The sequence below is a fragment of the Leptinotarsa decemlineata genome, unplaced genomic scaffold (genome assembly GCF_025532065.1).
Source record: "Leptinotarsa decemlineata unplaced genomic scaffold, Ldec_3_MD MMD2_tig00002159_RagTag_RagTag, whole genome shotgun sequence".
In the NCBI taxonomy this organism is placed as follows: domain Eukaryota; kingdom Metazoa; phylum Arthropoda; class Insecta; order Coleoptera; family Chrysomelidae; genus Leptinotarsa; species Leptinotarsa decemlineata.
This window is the reverse complement of record NW_027412574.1, coordinates 6,699,170-6,715,950: the sequence shown is the minus strand read 5'-3', so window position 1 is coordinate 6,715,950 and position 16,781 is coordinate 6,699,170. Positions and strand designations below refer to the sequence as shown.

The 16,781-nt window shown below is 34.4% G+C and overlaps 1 protein-coding gene across 1 annotated transcript in view; it reads left to right on the top strand.

Annotated features, from left to right (window-relative positions):
• The window catches only part of LOC111511012 (organic cation transporter protein-like), a 76,680-nt gene that overhangs the window by 51,326 nt on the left and 8,573 nt on the right, over positions 1 to 16,781 (top strand). Inside the window, exon 7 of the mRNA XM_074177147.1 lies at positions 2,987 to 3,131. Coding sequence (XP_074033248.1) covers positions 2,987 to 3,131 — 145 coding nt within the window. The remainder of the gene's footprint in view (positions 1 to 2,986; positions 3,132 to 16,781) is intronic.

Sequence of the window (16,781 nt, the reverse complement as noted above, 5' to 3'; positions counted from 1 at the left end):
GGAGCAAATACATTTTTGATACGAAATCTTGAAACAATACAGAAATTTCTTTCAAAAATTACATTCAACAAAACAAGACGATTCTCATCTGATTTGTTGTACACCGAGACCAAAGTACTCGATATTCACCAATTATTCTGTCACAGTCTTCTCGTGTATCAACACAAAAATAAGAAAGTTTCGACCTTTTTTTATAGGAATGTTATGAACGATATCCTTATTAATATTGAGTACATACTTTTTGAAGACGTTTTTGAGTAAGTTAATATTATTTATTGTATACATGTAGGTCTTGTACAAGTCCAGTAAGAAGTTGAAGAATTTTCCACTGTGGTATTTGTATGAGTGTTGACCAATGGATTTTTTTGTTGCGTTCACTTGTACATCACCCTTTGATTTAGTGCGGGTATTATAATCGTGTCTAATTGGTCGAAGTGTCATTTTGTTTTTGTTGATAAACATGATTAAGTTGTACATGTATATTTGTCTGATATCGAGTAGCTTCGAGTCAATGAAGATTTAATCAGAAGAATAGTAATTTTTTTTTGTGGTACATGATTTTAAGTATAGTACTTCAGCTTTCTTGAGGTGGATATCTAAAATACCACCTCAGCTCAGTATAGCATACTAAAGTCGAGATTGTACTAAGGCATAGTATATTATTTTAAGGTAGTTGATATCGAGAATAGATCTCAAATATTTAAATTCATGTAGTATGCATCTCAGTGATTTCGAATTCTGGGTAATATGTTCATTCCACCTGAGATGAGGATCTGTTGTAACTCCCAGGTATTTAATATGATCTGCTCCTAAAATTTCCATGTTTTTTTTATAATCATTCAATATTAGTTAATCATATGACTATCGTAGCTTGCGACCGACAGAAACTTGATTTTCTCGAAGTTAATCGTGAGTACTTGTGATCGAACCAATCTTTTAATGTTCCGATTTGATTTTCAACTTTGGTTTTCAAACTACTCCAATTATCGTCGGTGTGAAGTATGGCCGTGTCATCATCAAAACTGTAAATTGAACCATCTATTTCCATACTTAGTAGGCTGCTAATATATATTGAGAAGAGCATGGGTCCAATCACAGTTCCCTGTGATGTTCCTTTGTGAGTTGACAGTATTATTTATTTCAACCATTTGTTTTCTATCAACCAAATAACTTCTGAAAAGTTGTAAAGTTTTTCTTTCATATTGGCCTATAGTTGTTGATTAATTGCAGGTTTCCTTTTTTGAATATGGGGGTAACAATTGGTTTTTTGAATGCGTTTGGGTATTGAGATGTTTAAAATATATTATTGGATGGGGTGTAATTTCTGAATCTATCTCCTTGAGTTCTTCCGCTCTGATATTATTATATCCTGGTGATTTTTAATTTTCTAAGGATTTTATTATTTCCATGATTTCGTTTTCAGTGACCGGTTTGAGAAAAAATGAATGTTTGTTCACAGCTTGTTTTGGAATTTCTGTAGAAGGTTCAGTTATTTTTTCAGCGAGTTGTTATCCCACATTCACAAAAACAGTTCTGCTTTTCTTTTGTCATCTTTCGTTGTTTTTCCACTTTCGCCTAGCATTTCTTTCATTGAAGTATCTTTTTCAGGTCTGTTGATGTTGTTGACTATTTCCCACAGTTTTATTGGAATGTTTTCACTGTTTTGTATTTCATTCTGATAGAACCTCTGTTTGTTTCTATGAGCCCTGTTTAAAATATGTTTTTCCGTTAACCAGCTGTCGCACCCCTACGAACGACAACCCTTAGAAGTCGAAACTTGTGCGAGCTAAGGATTAGAGAGGTCTTACTTTTTAACGTGTGATTCCTAACACTGGTTGGACAATAGCAAGTGAAAATCGATCGTTCAGACTAGAGCTTGAACCACCGAACAACATGACAGTCAATTCGAGTGAGTGAATAAAGCACCCACGATCCGCCTGGCTACCGACCTGTATTCTATGTATTTCTTTCTTTTCGTGGTCTTATGTATATCTATTTTGTTTTCTCAATGTAATGTGTTGATTGAAAGGACAAGTCCTACTGTGATCCAATTATTTCTTTTAGTTTTTCGTCTTCGTATTCATTTGCTTCGCGTATTCTGTTTTACCATTCTGCTAATAGTCTCAGTTGAATAATCCGCTTGTTCGTCAGTAGTTTGAAGATTGGTGTAATAGGTCCAGTCATGTTCTCTGATATTCTACCTCACTTGTTCATATTGGACGTATTTTTTTCCTTATACGGTTTGTTGTTGGTTATTTGTTTTCATTCGGTATTCCTAATATGGTACTTTCATGATTTGTTATGCCAGTGTCGTAAACTCCAGAGATACATGTATCGTGTATAGATTTATGTGATCTTAAAAATATGTAGTGGATGAATGTTTTTGAGTCACCTTGTATTCTTGTATTTTTGGTAATCATAGAGATAAAGTTATATTCGCTCATGGTATTTAGATGATTGAAAACTATTTCTGTTCCTTTGTTTATATTTAAATTCATATCTCCCATAATAATGTGATTTTCCGAATTATAATTTTTCGTGTTCTCTGAGTATTCTTGATTATGTGTAACAAAATCTTCTGGATTTGTTGAAGGAGACCTATATAATGCCGTTATGAAGATAGAATTATTTTCAATATTCAATTCGGTATGTATTGTTCTGCATTCAGTGATATTTATGATTTTTTGAACGTACTTAATTTCATTTTTTACATACATGATGACTCCATCGTTCCTATTATAGTCTCCTCCACTATACAACAGTTGATAGCCCTCTAGATTATATATCTATATATAATATATAACAACATTACAGTTATTCGTTAAAGAAAGTTTTTTACTGTATTACTCACAGTTCAGTCCTCGAAACATTTAAAAATCTTCATTTTTAAGAATATAAGCGAAACTTTAATAATGTTCAGAAGATTGAAATGATACAAAGGTAACGAATAGTTTTGATTCAAATATATGTTTTCTGATCCAAACAGGATTATTCCCGAATCAGTGCAATGGCTTCTTGCGAATGGAAAAAAAGCTGAAGCGAAGCAAGTTATATTGAAGGTAGCCAAAATAAATAAAGTAACCATATCCAATTCGTTAAAGGATTACCTAGATAAAATGTCAGTGATTAAGGTGAGTACAAAAAAATGGATTAATTGCAATGATAATGTGAAATGAGAATGTAAATACAATACAGAAAGAGAAAGGAAGATGTCCAGTCTACACAAGAAAATTTTGTAGCGATTGATTGGTTTTTTGGAATCCCAATGAAATTTTCTTGAGTTTTGGTGTTTTCAGCCTTTCATAAAAAATAATTGGATCTATATCAATAGAGAACCTGCTCATGTGTGAACTGAAAAGTTCACTTTGAAAATTCCTGCCCAATTCAAATACATTTGAAAGACATTTTTTGTGGAGTCAATCTCTCTTACGGTTTTCAGATGTTAACCTTCCACAATATGAGAAATAAACAAGGCCAAAGAATTTTTTTTAAATTATCATCATGAATAGAATAATTAATCTGAGTGTGAGCCCCCTTGGGACTTCGTCGCACTCCCCGGGCCTTCACCCCTGAGCCACTTCGTCACGTACCAGTCACGTGATCCTAGTGGTCAATGGCAGCTGACGGAAATTGAATTTAAAAAGCAATCGTTATGAGAATTGAACCAGGTCATCGGCGTGATAGATGTTGTCATTAGCCTCGATACCAACGTGTGATGTTGGAAGTAATTGCGAACTGTTTCCACTTTTGAGAGTTGTCGTTCGTAAGGGTGCCACAGCTGGTTATCGGAAAAACAGTTTTGAACAAAATTACCATGTAGAAGATAGGGAAATATCCTCAAGCCTTGTTTTCCTAGCGACGTATTTTTCGCGTCGCGTGCGACGTGTTACGCCCAGCTTAATACGTCGCCTACTCCTCCATAGGGATCCAATAGGAATGTTTTCCTAAAGAGCGCAACACGTTCCACGCCAACGTGATGCGCTCAACGTGTTAGACCTGTCAGGTTTTGTCGTTTAGTGTTATTAGTGACTTTCGGATGAGGGAAAACCCCAACACTCCCAAAACTCCTTGGCTTTCTGTTTCCATTCAAAAAATAGACACAAACCTTTTTGAAGGACAGCCAACACCTTAGGTACTATCGTGCTTTTCGCAGACGGCGATATGCGGTATCTAAGAGCCAGTAACCTCTACGATGTCGGGCCATCAGTGATGCCATCAGTACCACATCATCTGCGGCCATGAAGATCTTTCCAGATCTACCTCCTCTCCACATTTTTCTGAAGAGAGAAGCTAGATGGACTGCATATAGGCTTGTGCACATAGCCAATTGCACAAATCAAATTCAACAGACTGTTTGTCACAGTTGACAACAGTTCCACTGTTGACACTGGAAGTCACAGCATTCTGAAAATGATCTCTGACTTTATACCTCCAACTGTCAACTACGAACTGCCTTATAAAGTACTGTTTCCGAGTAGAGAGGATTGGATCCTCCGGAAGAAGCCCATATGTGGTAATTATGAAAATTAATAATCTTGTCCCGAGAAAAACTACATTCGTCTGTGAATTCTATCGTCTTCAGAAAGTCACAATACCGTCATATGATCAACATTTAGCTGTAAAGCAATCTTTCTAGTACTGGTATAGGTTGTTCTTCAATCAAATTAAGTACTGCTTCCTCAATCCTGCCTTCTTTTGTCGAATGAACCATATTCTCGTAATCGTTGATGAAGTCGAGCAAATATTCTATGTTGAGTGAATTATTAAAGTAACGAATTAAGAACGGAACAACAACACACAATTAGTATTAATTCATTTTCGAAAATTCACAAACTGACAGCGTCACACCAATTTAATTGTCACTATCGCTAATAGCGACCTACTAGGTAGATTAGTTTCGTATTTTCGCATTTATGTCGATGTATCTCTGTAGTTGTTCGTAAAATAATTTTTTGCTGCGAACTGGTTTATTTTGGGCAAAAAACCAAAGAGACATTTTTTGTTTAGAATGAAACAGGCTATTGAAAATATATTTTTAAATGGTAAACAAATGATAAAACAAAAAGTTACATCGGAAATAAATTTTAAGGGTTGCGTTTTTCACCCCTTACAACCATGGGGTAAACCAAATGAATTACTGGCTAAGTTTCTTTTTGGTAGTACGAAACGTCAGGTCAATTTCAATATTGTAACTTTTTTAGTACTTGTGAAAAAATTGTTATACAAATTTTATGTACCCTCTTTAAGGGGCTGTATCTTAACAAGGGATGCTCCAATGAAATTTGTTTATATGAAAGATCCTATCTTTTTTTCGATGAGGAATCACCTCCCCAAATTTTATACACTTATTTAGTGTATATCAAACATCCAATAATTCCCAAGGTTCAGCATTCTCAATCAAATAGTCAATCGATTAAGTTTTCAATCCAGCATTGGTGAAATCCCGCACAGATTTATCTACAAGCATTTTGGCAGACATTATGAAGAAGAAACTGTATTCACAGATGTCCACAATTGCTCGGGGCTAAATTTTGATACTGATCACAAAACATCTAACAATTCCATTGGAGGTTCGAGATTACCGAAACTAACAAAATATTGTACAGCATTTCCGATTTTAATGTAAGCTACCCATTGAGTGCCTGCATTCAATTGAAAATATAAGTTAGATACAGCACATTCTCGCAGCCAAGGGCCACAATTTGGTAACGTGTTACGCATAAAGACTCCACGAAAATGCGGAATTTTCAGTTACCGGGCATATTTTCAATTTCCAAATCATATAATGGGTTAGCTTCAGTATGATTTTTTTTGCTTTTTCAAGTGAACACCTCGTCCTATGCGTTGATGTTGTTTCTTTAGGAACAAACTAAATCCTCGAGATGTTTTGGGTAGGTATAAATCGAAACCCAAATGTTCCATAGCTTTATTGTGACATTGATCTTCTTCCAGTCTCTTTTTGGCATTTTTAGCATCTATTACAGTTTTTGCGATAGCGCCTGATCCACCTGCCAACAAACCCAAAGCTGAAAGGGCAGCGAATATAGGTACTAGTTAGGATTCCTCCAGATTTTGCTTCAAATGGGATCATCCTAGGTATCGGTATGTTTTTTTCATCCTCCAGCTTGACTCAATGCTATTTTAGCAACCGCAAAGCCGAAGCAGTAGATTTCTCAATATTGGTAGGATGTGACTTCCAATTTCAGTAATTTTCTGAAGCATATTACGTCGAAAGGACAACCCCATGCCAAGCTTACGTTTCGCATTCATTGTTGTAGTTACGAGCCAAGCTGCAGCTTTTTCGCCAAATCTAGCGTCTTTCGATTTACCGCGTTTTCAAGCTCAATTTTTTAACACTTCATCTGCTTTATGACGGTCTTCTAGGGAGTTGCTTTGAGAATATGCGATAATGTGATCTTTACAATATTCGTCCAAAGATATACACCGGTGTCACGGCGTTTCAACATCTTTTTCAATTTGGTGCCTGGTCCACAAAACGAATAACCAGAGACATGTACTTAGAACGGCGATTCGAAGATACCTGCACTGAGAATGATTGGGTGATGATTGAAATATTTTTATGTATAACCGTAGCGCACTCATTGTCCAACATCACATCATTAAAGTCGTTCAACAAGACAAGATATTACTTATTGAAAATTAAGACTTTTTGAATGAAGCCAACAATATTAGTATGGTTGGGAAGCATGGTATATTCGTGCAATCATTTGTGGGCCGAATGGTCGTGGAAAGACAAGAAAGAAGAAGAGAATAGAAGCATTTTTCATTCAAACGTTTTCATTTGTATAAATCAAATAAACTCATTTACTTCATCAAAGATGAACTGTTTATAAACTGCCCCTCTCATATGGACGTCTTAGGTTACTTGAGTCCAAAGTATCTCATTTGTAATATGAACAGCTATAAGCGGTAAGGAAAGATATTAAATAATACATTATATATTATGATTGATTTACTTGAAGCAATTCTTAAATTTTATCCTGAAAAAGCATATGATAAAAAACAAAATGTAATAAAAAACTAAATTTTTATTGCTAATCTTTGCTTAAATGTCATATTCCAACTGCACACTATTGAGAAATCATACAGTTATACAAATAATAAATAAATATTCAATCAGAAAACATATATTAAAAGAAGTGACACATGGAAAAGAAAGTTTTTGGCTTTCTACTACTCCATCTGATACAAAAAAAATGGATGAGAGAATCTTCCAAAGAAAGGAAGGAAGTAATCAATTTGAAAATAAGTAACTCTATACATGGATGTGTAGATCATGCAAAGAAGTAACTTTCAGACACAAACTGAAAGAAAGTCCTCCTGAAACAGCTACTTTCATATAAACATTGAATTACACGAAAGAAAAAAATTCTTTGGAAACAAATACTCCTATATGAACACTGAATTATACAAAAGATACTTTTCTCTATTCAGTTTGTATATCGAACATTTGTTGAGGATTAAGAATCAGATATCATTCACATGAGTTCTACTTTGAATGAATGGTAATAAATTGTACTCACATGGAACACTGTCACCCTAACTGGTATACACCGTGTTTCGCCTTAAGACACTTGCCCTAAGGCTCTTCAGTACCAAATTGGATAACATTATAGAAAATACACACACTTCATTCATGAATTACGATTTTGAATGTCACCCTTTCAAATCAAGTGACACATATTCTTGACAAATTGCAAATTAACAAATAAAATAAAATCGAAGCCTATGAACAACATTACAACTCAGACAAGAAAATGAATTAATTCATTAGTAATTTTACCCAATGAAGTATTTAAAACTAGATGCCATTCTGGTAAATAACACTAAAAAAATCACTATCGTCTATCAAGTTCTGCATTTTGCTTTTGTTTATCCACAATTGCCGGAACATCACTTGGTTTCTGAAACGAAAGAATAAATCAGCACATCATCGTTAGCCACTATTTCAAATATCTAGAAAGGTAAAACTATGAAAACTGCTGCCACTTAATCAAAAAAATAAATAATCAATTCAAAAGATGTACCTCAAATCCCTTTGAAGTGGACAGAAGTCTTTACAGAAAAATTGCCTTTCAAAATCGTTATAGGAATTCAAATGTTTCGTTTAAAAAATTTAACTCATGATCATACAAACATACCTAAAGGTATGTGATTCGCTATTTAAATAAAATAAAAACATTCATTGTTTTCACGTTTTTGAAAATTCTGATTTCTCCTCTAGTGGGTTTAGCAATATTTCTACCTATTTCTTACATTCCTAAAGGAAATATATTAAATAATTTCAAGCTGAGTAGGATATATTCAATGTGTCAGTGTCAGTGAATCGAATCCAGGAACATCATACGAGCTATGTTAATAAGAAAACAAATTCAACATACTCAAATCATCTTCTAGAAGAAAATCACATCTTTAATGAAGAGTTCGAAATTTTGCACATAGAAAATAAAGGTTTGAAACTGAATCATTTGGAAGCAATGGAAATTATTAAACTTAAAAATTTAAACATTCTAATGAATGACCAACTAGATTTGAATAGATCACCATTATTGAACTTGTTTTTTTAAAAACCGAGAAAGAATTATTATTGATATAGATGTGAGGCAATATGCTTTAGGTAATCATAATTGAACAGGTACGTTATGAAGAGGTTCAGGTAATTTCTTAGAGGTGGTCTCAATTATGGTTACCTGTAGTATATAAATAGTAATGTAAGGTAAGGATAATTTGATGTACAAATCACTTGAAAAAGCTAATGTCTTAGCGAAACCTGTTGTGATATATTTTTCAAATAAAGTTTGTGGAGATCAAATCGTTGAGGTGTAGTTTTTGAAATTACTATGGATCTTCATCAAGTAACGGCCGAATCAATCATAAAAAAAAAGTTCTCATTATGTTGAATGCGATATGTGCGAAATTTAACATTGAAATAACTATAAGGAATAAGGATTCAAGTTTAGTTAGTAATATATTTTTTTAACTGATATAAATTTTATTTACAAAAATGAGAAGTTGAAAAAAATTACAAAATTGAAGAAACTAAAAGAATATATTTCAATATTTGAAAATAATAATTATAAATATATTTTTATATGTCTAGTTGTATAATTATTTTTTGGGTGATCTCATGAACATTTACCGAATATAATTATGAAGAATTATAGGTATACCTACTTATCGAGATAGAGTTTTGGATGGCCGAGAACCGATATGAAAATGGTCGAGGAGGGGTGGCTGAGAACCAGTATTTTTTCAGTTTTTCAGGTTTTTTTGCCGAAAGGATTGAAGTAACAAAAAAAAACATTTCGGTGATTATTGACAACACATGACTCAATATTTTTCATTCGAAGCAAATTTCAATTTAAAGCCGTTTTCTGTACTTAATTTTGAAACAAAGTCGTTTTTTTCACTAAAAGGCCGAGAACCAGTACACTGACCCTATATCAAAACTATGAAAATGGGAAAAATTATATTGAAACCAGCCGTAATTCCGCATATATTTGATTGCCAGATTGATAGACCGACGGCCCATACATCTAAAGCTTTAGCGTTTGTTCAAAAAAAGAAAAAACAAATTTTGTTGAATACTTGTAACGAAGATATCGCTGAAAATCAAATCATGTGTGATGAAGCAGGTACACAGGAAAAGATCTTTGATGTTGGAATTCAAGTTAATAAACAAGTTTTTCAAAGATCAAAAGCTAAACAGACCGTAAATATTACATACCACCGAAAAAAAATCGTTCTAAAGAAATAGAAAATACAGAAAGTATTGAAAAAAAAAATACTAAGTTCCCCAGAGGACAGTGAGAGTTTGAGTACATCAGACATGACTTCTGTTGATACATCATCAGATTCTACTTTGTCTGGAATATTAGTTGAAAACTGGACTTCGAAAAAGCATATTGATCGAAGATCTATTTACGTCATATAGAGAAAAATCCGAAATTATGTCTTGGAATCCCATGGTACCTACTCTTTATTTATTATAGAACTTTTGTCTCAAAAATGCCAATTACGCAGAATTGATATATACATTACTTTGAAGAAAATTAAATTGAATTGACGATAGCAGCGATTCATAATCTCCAACTACAGGCCCGGTTGCCACCGCTCGAAGCTCGTTTGCCTGGTGTGACGTCAAGATGTACCGCGGGCGATCTCATATTTTCAATTACTCTTGCTCAGTTGTTAATTGACATATAAACCGGAAAATTTTGTGGGTTTCTTGGAGGATGATTTACTTTCATAATATATAATTTTCAATAAAAAACTAAATTAGCCTGAATGAGCCCATTGCACTATCTACAGACACATAAGACACTTCCTCCTAAAATCACAACACACCAACGTCACTTTCCAATACACACTGGCGCGTACGCGAACACTGTTCTACAATGTTAGTTTCTCATACTAAATATAAATTCTCTTCAAAGATATACAGGGTGTCCCTGGACTTCCTCTTTTCCTCTCGGGAATGTATAGATGGGGTCAAAATATCACCAGTACTTCATATAACTTTTTTTCCTAAAATCCTTCGTTACCAAGTAACGGGCCCTCGAAGTTACAAAATGAAAAATGTTTTTCTTTGATAACTTTTCAAGTGAATATTCAAAATCATCCAAATTTTGGTAATTGACTAAACAAATGAATTCCTTCGATGAGCTTTCATGCAGAAGTCAGTTGTTTTGCTACAAAGTCAGGAACGGACTACCCCCGATGGTCCACACCCCAAAACTTTGAAATGACAGATATTTTTCAATATTTTTCAACAAATTAAGGTTACTTGGACAATTTTATGAATAAAAGTACTCGTGTGGAAAGTCGATCGGAGCAACGAGTCTTGATAAAAATGTAGTTTCACTCGACGACATCAAATCCGCTCGTCCACCATTATTTGAAATGAATAATTATCAAAGCAGAAATAATAATGATAACGTTAATTCAACAACATTTATCCTGAGATGTCTACCATTATTCGAAAATATTAGTTTTTAAGGAAAATAGAAATGATAGGTAAAATGTTCATAACGAATTTTTATAATGCAAACACGTTTAACTAACGAAACTCAAGAGCCTCAAGAGCAAACAGAAATGAAAAATCCGCTACAGAAACTGCTCGATATGACCACCTTCTCTCTCTATACATTTTCTTAGTCTGCGAAGACACCCTCTCTGTACTTGAAATAGCATTCCAGGGTCGTTTCGTATGGCTTCACAATGTAATGTTATTCTATTCAACAATGCATCTCTTGTGTGAATAGGTGTAGCGTAAACAAGGCTTTTTAGATGCCCCCACAGAAAGAAATCCAATGGATTTAAATCCGGAGACCGCGATGGCCATGAATATGGCCCACCTCTACCAATCCATCTATTGTGGAAAATATGGTTCAGATGGTCACGCACAATCAAACTAAAATGAGGAGGAGCGCCATCATGCATGCATAAACCACATATCTCTTCGGGTTTGCAATGGAACATGTTCCAAAAGTCCATTCAAATCGTTCTGAATGAACTCCAAATAACGTTCTCCATTCAATCGGTCCTGTAGAACGAATGGTCCTATAAGATGGTTTCCTATGATACCAGCCCAAACATTCACGTGGAATTTCCGTTGGTGTTTGGTTTGCAATATCCCATGGGGATTTTCTTCGGCCCATATATGGAGATTATGAGAGTTGATAACTCCATTTCTACTGAAACCTGCTTCATCGGTGAATAAAACTCGATTAATAAAAGTCATATCCTCTCTTTGCCTATCCATGAACCAATTGGCATATTCCAATCGTGCTGGAAAATCTTGAGGTGTCATGGCATGTACCTTCTGGATGTGAAATGGGTGAAGCAGTTGTTCCCTAATTATGTTCTGATAGATTTCTGATGCTCATTGAAGGATCATCAGCGACGGCTTCCAAAATATGTTCCTCCAATACAACGGTACGTACAGTCCTAGGAGCGCCCTCATCACCTCGTTTTGGCAAAACTGTACCTACAATAATATCGAAATAAAACAAAGTGCTCAAATTAATTATCAATTATTACATACCTGTCTCCCTCAAGCTGCGATCGACACGCTCGAATGTTTCTCTTGACGGTACCGTTCGATTGGGAAAATGCTCGGAATACAGACGACGAGCTTCTGCAGCATTACAAAATGCTCGTCCATAAAATACATGCATATCTGCATATTCATTGAATGTAAACTGTTCGGCCATATCAAAAAAATTCAAAATATCCTATAGAATATTGACAATACAATGATAGTCATATGACAACGCACCACTCAACAAAACAAAATCGCATTCCAGTTTCTCATTTTTTATCAAAACTTTCTAAAAGGTTTTTTTGTCAACATCTGTGAAAGAAATGGAACATAAGTATTCCCTGGATATTTTTCACCTGATCATGTGCAGCCGTTTTTGTAGTTCATTCGTTTGCTTTTTATTAGTATAGTAAATATTTTTTCCGATGTGCGTTTTTTCAGCTAAATTTAGATTCGTGTTAAAGAATTTCTCCCATAAAATTATAATTATCAGTGAAACTCCTCAACAGTTTAGCTGTGAAGAAGAATTTGAAACATTCGAATGTTGAGTTTCATGAGATTCAGATAACTGATCAACACGAAACGTGATTATTCCACACGTATTATGTACATACAAAATATGGAATGAATTAGATATTTCATAGTAGAGTAGCTTGTTAGTTTAAAAACACCACGAATCTACAGAACTTGATATTTCTTTTGAAAAAATATCTGCTATCACAATTGTGACTTAAACTTCCATATAGGTACTGTACTTTTTGTTTACGACTTCATTTTAGCATACTTTGTATTATTCCTGTTATAAATGTTGTTGAATTAACGTTATCATTATTATTTCTGCTTTGATAATTATTCATTTCAAATAATGGTGGACGAGCGGGTTTGATGTCGTCGAGTAGAACTACATTTTTATCAAGACTCGTTGCTCCGATCGACTTTCCACACGAGTACTTTTATTCATAAAATTGTCCAAGTAACCTTATTTTGTTGAAAAATATTGAAAAATATCTGTCATTTCAAAGTTTTGGGGTGTGGACCATCGGGGGTAGTCCGTTCCTGACTTTGTAGCAAAACAACTGACTCCTGCATGAAAGCTCATCGACGAAATTCATTTGTCCAGTCAATTACCAAAATTTGGATGATTTTGAATATTCACTTGAAAAGTTATCAAAGAAAAACATTTTTCATTTTGTAACTTCGAGGGCCCGTAACTTGGTTACGAAGACTTTTAGGAAAAAAAGTTATATGAAGTACTGGTGATATTTTGACCCCATCTATACATTCCCGAGAGGAAAAGAGGAAGTCCAGGGACACCCTGTATATGTTCAAATAAAACAGTTTTCTTCAAACTGAAATGAATGAAATACTTCTTTAAAAGAAACCCTGTTCATTCTATACAAAATTCCTGTTATCTTCAGTCGATCATAATATAGTTTTTGTATATAGATTCACAAAACTCGTGTTATAAACGAATTGAGTTATTTGAAGGGATACAGTTTTAAATTCGAACAAACAATATGTGTTCAGATCAAGCTGATATTGCTCTCCATTTGGAACAGTTTATTTTTCTCTTAAATAGGTGGTAGATTTGGAGATGATATTACATTTTCTTGATTCAAAATAGTTCATCTTTGCAATAATATAATCAAAACGAATTATGTCGTTGAAAGGCCAAGAAATTTGATTTCTTCGTTGAAAAAATAGTGATTCTGTTGTGGAACGTGACGCTGTTGGCATGAAGTAATAGTTTCTCCAATAAAGATGAAAATTTCAAAGCAACCTAGGTATGATCTTCTTTCAAAAAAATACTTTTTACTGTGTATGTATTCGATGTCTATCGATGAATTCAGGAGAATTTGTGCCGAATTTCGATACGTATGGTTGACGTTATCTTCAAAGATTCGACAAATATATGAGTATACACAGGGTGTGATGTAGTATCATTCACCATCATGAAACCGTTGAGCAAAGAAGTTGATGTTATTCGAAAGAATAAAATCAACGAAATTGCACGCATCATTCGAAAAAATATTTGGCTCTGAAATTGGGTAACTCCGAAGATGAGTCAAGAGTGGGGGTGATGTCTTTCATGAAGTGATTAAAAAAACAGGAGCGAGCTAAACTTAAAATTTCAAAGAAATCGACTGCCATTCAAAACAAGGGATTTTAAACATATTCTGCGTATATTGAATGAAGAAAAAGTATTATATGAAAACTCTACTTTATGTGGATCGAACAAAAAAAATTGTATACAACCACAAACTCTTTGCATATTAAACGAAGAAAAGATAGAAAACAATACTAACCTTAATTTCGTACAATTTCACTTTCTCGCCCAAATCCAAGAACAGCACCTCGCCAAATTTGCCTCTCACGATTCTGGTTGTCAGTATTCTCTACGGCGTCTCTACAGATGAATCTGCTATTTTGTTAATTGATTTCCTCTCTATAACTGAACTTGCATTCAATTTCTATAAATCCACCTGCGAAAAACAAAAATAAAATAAGTTTATGTTTTAAATTACAAAATATACTAACACTCTCTCAACAAATGACATTACAAATAAAAGGTATTCGTACCTTACTATGAGTTTTATTCAACTAGAAAGCTGGTCACAGCTGGTGTAAATAGAAAAGCTATGGCATTGTCGAAGGCAAATAGATAAAATACGAGAAAAACTCTCATTCAGCTTTAGATAATTCTCGAGTAAAATTCATAATCATATTTCTCGGTTACGCGGTTGTTATCTAAAAAAAAACATCAAAACAAATTGTACGATACAATTATTCACTGTGAGAGATAGTATTCGAGAGAAAATAGAAATGAATGGTTCTTATTTTTTATTCTTTATTAAAGACTGAATTCGATTAAAAAGAAATATCAGCAATTGTCATTTCTTATCTTCTGATGTAAGATAAACAAAGTAGTCAAGGGGTGGCTCGAGGAGTACGTCATTACCTCTAAACCGTTTCTTATCACGAATCAATTGAAAAAAACGGTAACCATCAAAAACTATACATAAAAAACATTCAAGTAAATTAATCTGAGAAAAATTTCAACTGGCAATTTGATGATAATTCAGGAATAACTCTCACCAACTTTCAATTGAACCACATTTGAATAAACTCATTTGACAAAAAGTCAAAAACCTATACAAAATCTTGCAATAAAAACTCACGAAGTAATCATGAGAAATAATTGAAAACACTTACTTTCAAATAGAATCGGTTCACTTGTCACTGGTATCACTTTCAACTGATACAACTTACTCATTTTGCCACGCTGGACGTATTTATACTAAAATAAATGATGACATATTCTAAAATCAAACAACGTTTTGAGTACTGATTATCTCCGGATGTTGATTCAGCATTGACATTGATCAATGTCACCTTGGGTATGAATAGGAAAATGGGTGATGACGTATTCTGAAATAAAACAAAGAAAATTAAAATGTCTTCATTTAGTCGTTTTGGGGCGTATTGCCGGATGCCGATTCAACATTGACATTGATCCATGCCACCTTGGGTATGACTAGAGATGGCATGAAAGATCACGGCACTCAGCGCGACTCAGCTATGTGGTCCAGTGAAAATAAATGGTCCGGCGTCAGGATGATGTATTGGTGTTCTGTTACATTCATAATCACAATCACTAGCCTTCACGCATATTGCCATGAATTTCACCCACATTCGGTACGTTCACATGGTGTACAAGCATTCAAACAAGAAAACGGCTGCGACAATGACGACGAAACGGTAAAGAATAAACGGACGCAAAACGGTCTAAACACGAAACAACGTATTTTGAAATGTCTTTGTCGAATACTTCGCTCCCCCATTGCCTCCACCATCAAAAGTTAACTCCAATATACGTAACTCCTTGACACCTTAGAGTGTCATCTATTCCTTCTCCTGATGATGCTAACTTGGTTAACAAAGACAAGACTTGGTTTCCTTCTAACATGCTGGAACGCACGTTGAAACGTTAGACCCTCCCTAGTCGTCATCATCTCATTACCATACAATTTTTATCGAGTCGTATTCCTAACCCTCCATTCTCAATTTTGAAACCGGTCAAATCAATAAGTTAGCATCACCCGATGATGCTAACGTGTTGATATGTTGGAACGCACGTAATAATGTAGACACTCCTAGTCGTCGTCCTCTCATTACCATACACTTTCTATCGATTCGTTTTCCTAACCCTTCATGCTTGAAACTGGCCACGTTCCAAATGCTACATCACCCCATAAGCAACTTTTTATTTTACAACCGACAACACCAAAGTTGTCATGCTTGCGCTGGCGACGTATCACCTCGATACCATCTCCATCTCTCTCTGCATCGATTACGTCACACGTGTCTCTCTCACTCTTACACACACACCTCGTATATAACATCAATTCTTTCCCAAATCTAAGGATATTTCCCTATCTTCTACATAGTAATTACGTCAAAATTTTCCTAAAATTCTACAAAAATCAAAGAATGCGGTCAAGTATAGAAAATGAGTCAATTTCAGTTCCGACAAAACCACAGCCATAAAAATTGAGCGACAGCGGAAAAGCGCAAGAGTCTTGGCTGAGATATTTGAACATGAACGACTCTAAGATTGTAGACAATTTTATTGGTCAATTGAAATCTACTATGAAGTGCCCACACTGTGGATTCTCATTAGTAACCTTCGATCCTTTCTGAGATTTGTCTCTCCCTA